The sequence below is a fragment of the Oncorhynchus mykiss genome, chromosome 1 (assembly GCF_057628025.1).
Source record: "Oncorhynchus mykiss isolate SJ-2025 chromosome 1, ASM5762802v1, whole genome shotgun sequence".
In the NCBI taxonomy this organism is placed as follows: domain Eukaryota; kingdom Metazoa; phylum Chordata; class Actinopteri; order Salmoniformes; family Salmonidae; genus Oncorhynchus; species Oncorhynchus mykiss.
Window position 1 is genome coordinate 83289072 of NC_143022.1, and position 12502 is coordinate 83301573.

At 42.5% G+C, this 12502-nt stretch overlaps 1 protein-coding gene across 4 annotated transcripts in view; it reads left to right on the forward strand.

Moving 5' to 3' along the window:
* The window catches only part of slc29a1a (solute carrier family 29 member 1a), a 75766-nt gene that overhangs the window by 55830 nt on the left and 7434 nt on the right, over positions 1-12502 (forward strand). For all 4 annotated transcript variants that reach the window (XM_036986434.2, XM_090242175.1, XM_021613149.3 and 1 more), the window contains exons 2-3: positions 10617-10697; positions 10827-10908. In XM_036986434.2, the coding sequence (XP_036842329.1) occupies positions 10669-10697; positions 10827-10908 (111 nt within the window). In that variant the 5' untranslated portion in view covers positions 10617-10668. The remainder of the gene's footprint in view (positions 1-10616; positions 10698-10826; positions 10909-12502) is intronic.

Consider the following 12502-nt stretch of genomic DNA (forward strand, 5'->3'; position numbering starts at 1 on the left):
CGAATAGTTTGGACACAGACCTGGATGGCCTGTAGAGTTCTATCATACTATCTCTGCAGTAGATTGCAACTCCGCCCCCTTTGGCAGTTCTTTGTTGTCGGAAAATGTTATAGTTAAGGATGGAAATGTCAGGATTTTTGGTGGCCTTCCTTAGTCAGGATTCAGACATGGCTAGGACATCCGGGTTGGCGGAGTGTGCTAAAGCAGTGAATAAAACAAACTTAGGAAGGAGGCTTCTAATGTTAACATGCATGAAACCAAGGCATTTACGGTTACAGAAGTCAACAAATGAGAGCGCCTGAGGAATAGGAGTGGAGCTAGGGGTTGCAGGGCATGGGTTAAGCTCTACATCACCAGAGGAGGAGTAGGATATGTGTACGGCTAAAGGCTGGTCGTCTAGTGCGTAGAAGGAACAGATTTCTGGGCGCGGAAGAATAGATTCAAGGCATAATGTACAGACAAGGGTATGGTAGGATGTGAATACAGTGGAGGTAAACCTAGGCATTGAGTGATGATGGGAGAGGTTTTGTCTCTGGAGACTCCATCAAACCATCTAGTAGCTGGTGAGGTCACTGCATGTGTGGGAGATGGAACAAAAGGGCTAGTAGCTAAGGCATATTGAGCAGGGCTGGAGGCTCTACAGTGAAATAAGACAATAATCACTAACCAAAACAGCAATGGACAAGGCATATTGACATTAGGGAAAGGCATGCGTAGGCGAGTGATCATAGGTTCCAGTGAGTAGCTAGGCGAGCTGAAGACCCGGCGATTCAGACAGCTAGCGGGCCCGTGGGTCTTTGCAATGGAAGAGCCTGTTGAAACCCCCCGCGGACGATTTAGTCGGCAGACCAGTCGTGATGGATCGTCGGGGCTCCGTGTCAGCAGTAAAAGGATCCAGGCCAATTGGCAAAATATGTATTGTAGCCCAAGAATTGGCTGAATGAACTTCTCCGGCTAGCTGGGAGATGAGCCTAGCTTGAGGCTAGCTCCAGGCTAACTGGTGCTTAGCCAGGAGTAGCAACTGGCTGACCTGAACTAAATTTAGAGTCTCATAGCAAAGGGTCTGAATACTTATGTAAATAAGGTATTGATGTTTTTTATTTTTTTTGCGAACAGTTCTAAAAACCTATATTCTCTTTGTCATTATGGATTATTGTGTGTAGATTGAGGATATTTATTTCATTGATTTTAGAATAAGGCTGTAACGTAACAACATTTTGAAAAAGTTAAGGGGTCTGAATACTGTACACAACAACTTTTATGTTTCTAACTCTTTCTCATAAGATTCCTATGATTTTATTTGTTCTCTCAGCCAATGGCCAAAGACTTGGGTTCATCTCCATGCCTTTGTCTGTCAAAGCCTCTAACACAACCAACTGTGTTACCTAGGCCTGCTGTGCTGAGCTAATGCTATTTTAGCCATGTGGAACTGATGGACTGAATATGTATTTGGCCCAGGCTTTAATTTCCAAGTACCCCATCCGAAGTAGCTTACAGAGAACTCTGCATTAATATGATTTTTTTGTTCACACCAAAATCCTAGGAGTCCTAGCCAACTGTCTTCATAAATGGGCGCTATGGTGGGATATGTGATGCTGCTGTGTAGACTGGATGTGTGTTGGCTGCCTGAGCAACCCACAGACGCACCACAGTATCATACGTACCATCCTGCTTTTACAGGCCCAGCAGTGGCTGTTATAAACCAACCCCAGCCCACAGGCTATTTGTGGAGCCCCCGGTTTTTGACATGATAATCCACCCGTGTCTGATTCAAGTACCGGATCCCTGGAAATGGTGGAGGAAATAGCTTTTGGATGATGAATCTGAGAGGGAGCCCTTGGTCGTTAAACATGAGCGTAAAGGATTGAAGTACGTGTGTGTGTTGGTCAGCACTCTCCTGTCCTCGAGGTTGGGCAATGGGGTGAAGGCAAGGGGAGCTCTGATATTTCCACTAGATTTAGCTCCTGCTAACTGCTTGCAAACTGCCCACATTAAACCAGAGGGATGAATTACAACATGTAAAAAAAACAAAACCCATTGTGATACTGTTGATACATATTTAGACTACCCAATAACAAGTTGTAAGTCTGTTTTTATCCAATACATGGGGGGACTGCTTACTATTCTTTCTGACAAGTTATTTATCTGCTGCTACTTTGCTCTCCTAGTAATATTCTGGAACGTTTAGCTAATTCTGAATGGGACAACTTCTCTTGTGAGTAATATTGATTTCTCCCTTAAACAGTCGAACAGTGATAAGGACTAGTGCTATATAAACTCCTGGGAAATGGTGAAGCGAGCGGTTCTTTTCACCTTGTCATGTGACCCATACACTGTCTGGGAATAAAGGTCTACCCGTCACAGAGCTATTCCTATATGATCAAGATCACATAGGCCCCATTCTATGCTAACGCAAAGGGTGACCTCCACACTATTTCAAAGTACTTTCTTACTACTGTTTGGTCTCTTGGGAATGAGGCTAGAGTGACGACTTTAGATTTATTGCGTGACTTCAAAGGGCAAAACAACTTGTGATCTCAACATTTTGTTAGTCGGTATTTTCCTTAGGGCCGGAAGTAGGCTTAGTTGTGATTGGCTTATGAGAGTTTTACAACTTGATGTAAGAGTATTATGTTGCAGCCAACTTCCACTGCAATAGTGGTACTTAGAGTCAGTTTTATTTATTTTGAGTGGCACTGGTGAAGTGTCATTGGCTCAGGACAATGTGGGATTTTGTGTTGTGGCTCTGAGTTGGTCAGACAGGGGGACAGACTTCGGCCCAGAGGGGCACGCCAGCCAGCTGGCTCTGTTTGATGACACGTTCAACGGAGTGAGGCAGAATGAACCGGAGCTTGTTACCTCCAATTGGATTCCTTCTTCAACCATGTGACACACAGTCTCAGTAATTCCATTGGCCGTGATAACGTTGTTCTTATTAGTTTGTGCTGGATTTCAACGATTTAGCCTGTCACAGGGGCCAAGAGATTGAAATCCTATCCACATGTAGACCTTTCACTATGGACCGACCTGTCCTCAAAGGCCATTCATTTCTGGGGACAATATTTATGTAAGAGTCCAATGCAACAATTGCAGAACTGCATGTTTATCCTCTATTTTTAGTTACCATTGCCTTTTAACATTTTTATGCAATAAATACTATGGGGGAACTTAATAATGACAGCTTTTAATGTGCTGCTGGGCTCCTAATCAGAGCTTCAGATAACCTAACCCATTCAAAGTCGCCATGCCTTCCGCGACTAACTTGTTCCTTGCGTGTCAGATTATTCAGTCAGTCCTTCCGCTGATCAAGTTTTCCAATGAAACGCACTATTGAGAAATAATTAGCTCGTCAAATCCAGTTTGTAGGGTTGGGCGGTATAGGCGAATATCCTTTATGGGAAAAATGAATGGTGGAAAAAGGATTGGAACCATTTCCCTGTTTGACCTCTAGGTTTTATAGGTATTATGACTCATACTGTGGTACTCTATGGAGAGGCCCTTTCTATTAATTCTTATTTCTATGCTGGTTTCCGTTGGACAAACAAAAAATGGTTGTTTAGTAACCGGATACCAACTGTTCTGTGGAGAGAGAAAAAATTGAGTTCCAATATTAGGATAATAGTTGTGATTGGAGGATAGCTGTGAGACTTATCGAATCAGGATCAACTCCTCTGTTTTCCTAGAGCTCATTAATGATAGAATATTCATTGAAGATGGCAGAAAGGCCAGTCTCTTTTTGACAATCGCTACAGTAACATTCCATTAGTCAAAGAGACTGGTACTCAGGCTAGAATGTCTGCTGTAACCAAGAAGCTGAACATGTAGCCACTGGACATCTAGCCAGCTAGCAAGTTATCAATCCAAATGCAAAGCTGGAGCCCTGAGCTGGATATAATTTATTTGACACTTCTTAGATTTCTTATAGTTAACATATATTTAGTAATAAGCAGTGGTGCAGCATGCAGCCAACTAACGCAGGTACAGCAGACTAAGGCTACCTACAGTAAAAAAAAAAAAGTTTAAAAAAAAATATATATATATATGCACTACCGTTCAAAGGTTTGTGGTCACTTAGAAATGTCCTTGTTTTTGAAAGAAAATTATCTTTTTTTGTCCATTTAAAATAACATCAAATTGATCAGAAATACAGCATAGACATTGTTGTAGATGACTACTGTAGCTGGAAACGGCTTTTTAACTTTTTTTTAATGGAATATCTACATAGCCGTACAGAGGCCCATTATCAGTAACCATCACTCCTGTGTTCCAATGGCACGTTGTTAGCTAATAAAAAATATTTTAATTTTAAAAGGCTAGTGATGGTTGCTGATAATGGGCCTCTGTACGCCTATGTAGATATTCCATTTAAAAAAAGTTAAAAAGCCATTTCCAGCTACAGTAGTCATCTACAACAATATCTACACTGTATTTCTGATCAATTTGATGTTATTTTAATGGACAAAAATGTTGCTTTTCTTTCAAAAACAAGGACATTTCTAAATTACCCCAAACTTTTGTGTGTGTGTGTACACTGCTCAAAAAAATAAAGGGAACACTTAAACAACACAATGTAACTCCAAGTCAATCACACTGTGAAATCAAACTGTCCACTTAGGAAGCACCACTGATTGACAATACATTTCACATGCTGTTGTGCAAATGCAATAGACAACAGGTGGAAATTATAGGCAATTAGCAAGACACACCCAATAAAGGAGTGGTTCTGCAGGTGGTGACCACAGACCACTTCTCAGTTTCTATGCTTCCAGGCTGATGTTTTGGTCACTTTTGAATGCTGGCGGTGCTTTCACTAGTGGTAGCATGAGATGGAGTCTACAACCCACACAAGTGGCTCAGGTAGTGCAGCTCATCCAGGATGGGACATCAATGCGAGCTGTGGCAAGGTTTGCTGTGTCTGTCAGCGTAGTGTCTAGAGCATGGAGGCGCTACCAGGAGACAGGCCAGTACATCAGGAGACGTGGAGGAGGCCGTAGGAGGGCAACAACCCAGCAGCAGGACCGCTGCCTCCGCCTTTGTGCAAGGAGGAGCAGGAGGAGCACTGCCAGAGCCCTGCAAAATGACCTCCAGCAGGCCACAAATGTGCATGTGTCTGCTCAAACGGTCAGAAACAGACTCCATGAGGGTGGTATGAGGGCCCGACTTCCACAGGTGGGGGTCAACACCGAGAACACCAAGATTGGCAAATTCGCCACTGGCGCCCTGTGCTCTTCACAGATGAAAGCAGGTTCACACTGAGCACATGTGACAGTCTGGAGATGCCGTGGAGAATGTTCTGCTGCCTGCAACATCCTCCAGCATGACCGGTTTGGCGGTGGGTCAGTCATGGTGTGGGGTGGCATTTCTTTGGGGGGCCGCACAGCCCTCCATGTGCTCGCCTGAGGTAGCCTGACTGCCGTTAGGTACCAAGATGAGATCCTCAGACCCCTTGTGAGACCATATGCTGGTGCTGTTGGACCTGGGTTCCTCCTAATTCAAGACAAGGCATTGATGCTATGGACTGGCCCGCCCGTTCCCCAGACCTGAATCCAATTGAGCACATCTGGGACATCATGTCTCGCTCCATCCACCAACGCCACGTTGCACCACAAACTGTCCAGGAGTTGGCGGATGTTTTAGTCCAGGTCTGGGAGGAGATCCCTCAGGAGACCATCCGCCACCTCATCAGGAGCATGCCCAGGCGTTGTAGGGAGGTCATACAGGCCCGTGGAGGCCACACACACTACTGAGCCTCATTTTGACTTGTTTTAAGGACATTACATCAAAATTGGATCAGCCTGTAGTGTGGTTTTCCACTTTATTTTGAGTGTGACTCCAAATCCAGACCTCCATGGGTTGATAAATTTAATTTCCATTGATAATTTTTGTGTGATTTTTGTTGTCAGCACATTCAACTATGTAAAGAAAAAAGTATTTAATAAGAATATTTCATTCATTCAGATCTAGGATGTGTTATATTAGTGTTCCCTTTATTTTTTTGAGCAGTGTATATTACAAATCCATACTTTGAGTCAAGTATTGATATATCGCCCAGAAATTATATTGCGATATGTAACTGTATCGCTTCAGCGTGGAACAATGAGCTGCAGTCAATACTCCTTACCCATGGCCATGATGATGACTCCACTATCTAAATTGGACATGCACATTTCCATCTAAAAAGGCTTAGTCTATTCCTTTATGGCATCCAGAACACATCATGCCTATGCTTATGAGACACATTGTGAGATAAACCTGTTTGGGCTGCTGGGATGCTTGGAGTTCTGCACAGACATCTGTGTGTACAGTGAACTCTGGCTATTTGTTTTAGAGGGTCTCAGAAAGCCTGCTGTGTTTCAGAAAGGCGTCACAGAAGCATCTGTCTGTGTGTAGATGTCTTCCATCAGTGGTAGAGTAGTTGCTATGGGATGTGTGGGGCCAGTGAGCATATTGTGATAGGAAGGACTAACGCCAGACTTCTGTATGTTATTTTTAGACCACCTCTTAACCAAGGCTTCCTCCCATGTATAAAATGAAACGATGTTCAGCTGCCAATCTATCCTTTCAGTAAATCAACTCTTGGATTTAGGCTACTCCTGCGATACTCTAAGTAAGTGTAATAAAACAAAATCAGAAGAAAATAGTGCTGATATAGCAGACTCTGTCTGGCTTGGATGATACATTTTGACTTGTGTGGATATTTGGCTAGAATGTTTTGATTTGTTGAGATGACACATTATCGTGCTTAATAAGATTTTGAAGGTTGTCTTATGGCTTTATTTGTCACTATGGAACGCTGAAACTGGATAGGCTAGACTTTTGGTTTGGTTTAATGGTAGGAATATCAGCGACTATAACTACTATTGTTGCTTACACATGCTGCATCTTACACATGCTGCATCTTTCAACAAGAACTTGGTTTGTATCTTTCAGTTACAAATGTAGTAGGTAGGAATTGTTGTTTGTCTGAAATGTAATGTTGGTTACATGCTCATCTGTGTATTTGGTCAGAATAAGAAAGTAGCCTAATTAGGGCTGTGACGTTACCAGTATCACAATATTTTTTCCCACGGCAGAAAAATGTAAACACGAAGCGGCCCAAACTCTTCGGTCCTTTCAAAACCTGCTGAATGTAAAATATTGAGAGATATACAGTACCAGTCAAAAGTTTGGACACAGCTACTCATTCAAGGGTTTTACTTTATTTTTACTATTTTCTACATTGTAGAATAATAGTGAAGACATCAAAATTATGAAATAACACATGGAATCATGTAGTAACCAAATAAATGTTAAACAAAATATTTGAGATTCTTCAAAGTAGCCACCCTTTGCCTTGACATCTTTGCACACTCTTGACTTTCTCTCAACCAGCTTCACCTGGAATGCTTTTCCAATGGTCTTGATGGAGTTCCCACATATGCTGAGCACTTGTTGGCTGCTTTTCCTTCACTCTGCGGTCCAACTCATCCCAAACCATCTCAATTGGGTTGAGGTCAGGTGATTGTGAAGACCAGGTCATCTGATGCAGTACTCATCACTCTCCTTGGTCAAATAGCCCTTACAGAGCCTGGAGGAGTGTTGGGTCATTGTCCTGTTGAAAAATAAATGATAGTCCCACTAAGCGCAAACCAGATTGGATTCCGTATCGCTGCAGAATGCTGAGATCATCCGTTCACCTACTCTGTGTCTCATAAAGACACAGAGGTTGGAACCAAAAATCGCACATTTCCACCGGTCTAATGTCCATTGCTTGTTTTTTTGGCTCAAAAAGCCTCTTCTTCTTGTTGCTGTCCTTTAGTAGTGGTTTCTTTGCATTAATTTGACCATGAAGGCCTGATTCCCACAGTCTCCTCTGAGCAGTTGATGTTGATGTCTTTTTATTTATTTTTATTTAACCTTTATTTAACTAGGTAAGTCAGTTAAGAACAAATGTGCGTTTTATCACATACACACATCACGACAAGAGAGACAACACTACATAAAGAGAGACCTAAGACGACAACATAGCAAGACGACAACATAGCAAGACGACAACATAGCAAGGCAGCAACACACAACAGCACAGCATGGTAGCAACATAACATGGTAGCATCACAAAACATGGTGCAAACATTATTGGTCACAGACAACAGCACAAAGGGCAAGAAGATAGAGGCAACAATACATCACGCAAAGCAGCCACAACTGTTACTTAAACTATGTGAAGCATTCATTTGGGCTGCAATTTATGAAGTTGGTAACTGTAATGAACTTATCCTCTGCAGCATAGGTAACTCTCTCTTCCTTTCCTCATGAGAGCCAGTTTTATCATAGCGCTTGATGGGTTTTGTGACTGCACTTGTAAGAAACATTGAAAGTTCTTGACATTTTCTGGATTGACTGACATTCATGTCTTAAAGTAATGATGGACTGTCATTTCTCTTTGCTTATTTGAGCTGTTCTTGCCATAATATGGACTTAGCCCTTTTTGGTAAAAGACCATCTTCTGTATACTACCCCTTCCTTGTCACAACACAACTGATTGGCTCAAACGCATTAAGAAGGAAAGAAATTCCACATATGAACTTAACAAGGCACACGTGTTAATTGAAATGCATTCCAGGTGACTACCTCATGAAGCTAGCTGAGGGGATGCCAAGAGTGTGCAAAGCTCTCATCAAGACAAAGGGTTTCTACTTTGAAGAATCTCAAATTTAAAATATATTTTGATTTAACACTTTTTTTACTTACTATATAATTCCATATGTGTTATTTCATAGTTGTGATGGCTTCACTATTATTCTACAACCCTACCTTAGACAGGTAAACTAGCTAGACAGGAAATTATTTAGTTACTGGCAGGATGGTGAACTTGTGGACTGAATTTCAGTTGGAGATGTGATGTACAGTGGGGCAAAAAAGTATTTAGTCAGCCACCAATTGTGCAAGTTCTCCCACTTAAAAAGATGAGAGACCTGTAATTTTCATCATAGGTACACTTCAACTATGACAGACAAAATGAGAAAAAAAATCACATTGTAGGATTTTTAATGAATTTATTTGCAAATTATGGTGGAAAATAAGTATTTGGTCAATAACAAAAGTTTATCTCAATACTTTGTTATATACCCTTTGTTGGCAATGACAGAGGTAAAACGTTTTCTGTAAGTCTTCACAAGGTTTTCACACACTGTTTCTGGTATTTTGGCCCATTCCTCCATGCAGATCTCCTCTAGAGCAGTGATATTTTGGGACTGTTGCTGGGCAACACAGACTTTCAACTCCCTCCACAGATTTTCTATGGGTTGAGATCTGGAGACTGGCTAGGCCACTCCAGGACCTTGAAATGCTTCTTACGAAGCCACTCCTTCGTTGCCCGGGCGGTATGTTTGGGTTCATTGTCATGCTGAAAGACCCAGCCACGTTTCATCTTCAATGCCCTTGCTGATGGAAGGAGGTTTTCACTCAAAATCTCACGATACATGGCCCCATTCATTCTTTCCTTTACACGGATCAGTCGTCCTGGTCCCTTTGCAGAAAAACAGCCCCAAAGCATGATGTTTCCACCCCCATGCTTCACAGTAGGTATGGTGTTCTTTTGATGCAACTCAGCATTCTTTGTCCTCCAAACACGACGAGTTGAGTTTTTACCAAAAAGTTATATTTTGGTTTCATTTGACCATATGACATTCTCCCAATCTTCTTCTGGATCATCCAAATGCTCTCTAGCATAAATCAGACGGGCCTGGACATGTACTGGCTTAAGCAGGGGGACACGTCTGGCACTGCAGGATTTGAGTCTCTGGCGGCGTAGTGTGTTACTGATGGTAGACTTTGTTACTTTGGTCCCAACTCTCTGCAGGTCATTCACTAGGTCCCCCTGTGTGGTTCTGGGATTTTTGCTCACCGTTCTTGTGATCATTTTGACCCCAAGGGGTGAGATCTTGCGTGGAGCACCAGATCGAGGGAGATTATCAGTGGTCTTGTATGTCTTCCATTTCCTAATAATTGCTCCCACAGTTGATTTCTTCAAACCAAGCTGCTTACCTATTCCCAGCCTGGTGCAGGTCTACAATTTTGTTTCTGGTGTCCTTTGACAGCTCTTTGGTCTTGGCCATAGTGGAGTTTGGAGTGTGACTGTTTGAGGTTGTGGACAGGTGTCTTTTATACTGATAACAAGTTCAAACAGGTGCCATTAATACAGGTAACGAGTGGAGGACAGAGGAGCCTCTTAAAGAAGAAGTTACAGGTCTGTGAGAGCCAGAAATCTTGCTTGTTTGTAGGTGACCAAATACTTATTTTCCACCATAATTTGCAAATAAATTCATTAAAAATCCTACAATGTGATTTTCTGGATTTTTTTTCTCATTTTGTCTGTCATAGTTGAAGTGTACCTGCGATGAAAATTACAGGCCTCATCTTTTTAAGTGGGAGAACTTGCACAATTGGTGGCTGACTAAGTACTTGTTTTGCCCCACTATACAATGTTGGATAATATCACAATGTGGCGTTTTGTTAATCTTTTTGGGATAATTGGCAAAAAACTGCATGTCGAATTCATTCTCCTGAACTTTCTCTTGTATATTGTTACTTTGTGAAGACTAGGCTGATTAATTTATGAAAATGTCTGTTTTCAGTACCCGTGACACATTTTGACCTCAGAGCTGGTTCCTGCAGTACTTTAGGACAATGACAGCCATCAATGCTCCACAGGACAAGTGAGTGCAGTGACTTTGCATTTTCTGCTTCTGCCTGCAATCATTTAATGCTATATGGATATATTTGATGGATACAATTGGTAAAGGCTACATATTAAAATTTCTGGTGTGTGACTGTGTATTTGTCAGGTATAATGCGGTGTGGATAATTTTCTTCATCCTTGGCTTGGGAACCCTCCTGCCATGGAACTTCTTCATGACTGCAACCATGGTAACTGCATTCTTCACAACTGCTTGATTATAATAACCATGAAAAATCAGACTTACACGGAACCCAAACCGGCTGCTGCGCGCATTCGACATCGTGCATACATTTATTTTGTCTCCCTACACCAAACGCGATCATGACACGCAGGTTAAAATATCAAAACAAACTCTGAACCAATGACACTAATTTGGGGACAGGTCAAAAAGCATTAAACATTTATGGCAATTTAGCTAGTTAGCTTGCACTTGCTAGCTAATTTGTCCTATTTAGCTAGCTTGCTGTTGCTAGCTAATTTGTCCTGGGATATAAACATTAGGTTGTTATTTTACCTGAAATGCACAAGGTCCTCTAGTCTGACAATTAATCCACACATAAAACGGTCAACCGAATCATTTCTAGTCATCTCTCCTCCTTCCAGGCTTTTTCATCTTTGAACTTATATGTGGATTGGGATCTAAACTTTCATAGTATTACCACAACAACCGGCAACACAATTCGTCTTTCAATCACCCACGTAGGTATAACCAATGAGGAGATGTCACGTGGGTACCTGCTTCTATAAACCAGTGAGGAGATGGAAGAGGCAGGACTTGCAGCGCGATCTGCGTCAGAAATAGAAATTACTTTTTTTTTTTTTTAAGCAACGCAGACGCGCAATAATTCAATAACACAGATTCATACATTTATTTATTTATTTTATTATTTTTTGTTGTTGAATTTTTACCCCTTTTTCTCCCCAATTTCGTGGTATCCAATTGTTTAGTAGCTACCATCTTGTCTCATCGCTACAACTCCCGTAGGGGCTCGGGAGAGACGAAGGTTGAAAGTCATGCGTCCTCCGATACCCAACCAAGCCGCACTGCTTCTTAACACAGCGCCATCCAACCCGGAAGCCAGCCGCACCAATGTGTCGGAGGAAACACTGTGCACCTGGCAACCTTGGTTAGCGCACACTGCGCCCGGCCCGCCACAGGAGTCGCTGGTGCGCGATGAGACAAGGATTTCCCACCGGCCAAACCCTCCCTAACCCGGACGACGCTAGGCCAATCGTGCATCGCCCCACGGACCTCCCGGTCGCGGCCGGTTACGACAGAGCCTGGGCGCGAACCCAGAGTCTCTGGTGGCACAGCTGGCACTGCAGTACAGCGCCCTTAACCACTGCGCCACCCGGGAGGCCATACATTTATTTTTGCAGCGCACGCGACGCGAGCAGTGTGGTCAGCCTATAAGAGCTGAAGTAGTAGAACAATAATATGGGCACACACTCATTTCCTATGTCTCTAAGTGGAAGTACAACTGGTCTTTTAAAATGTGCCGACTCTAACAAAAGGGTGATTTTAATGCTTCTGGAGCTGCCTCGAGGGAGGAGGTTTCATTGAGACCACTATTGTAAACAGTTCGAAGCCACCTGGTTCATCAAACTTTTGGCCAGGTGTGTTGCCATGCCAATATATCCCCGCCCTCGGCAGCAGGCTAGCATTATGAAAACATTAGAGATTAAACAAACGCAGCATGCATCGGTCAGAAAATCAACTCAAATGTTACAAATCGCCAAATCACTAATTATTTTTTCTCATTACTTTCTTTCTACCTTCCG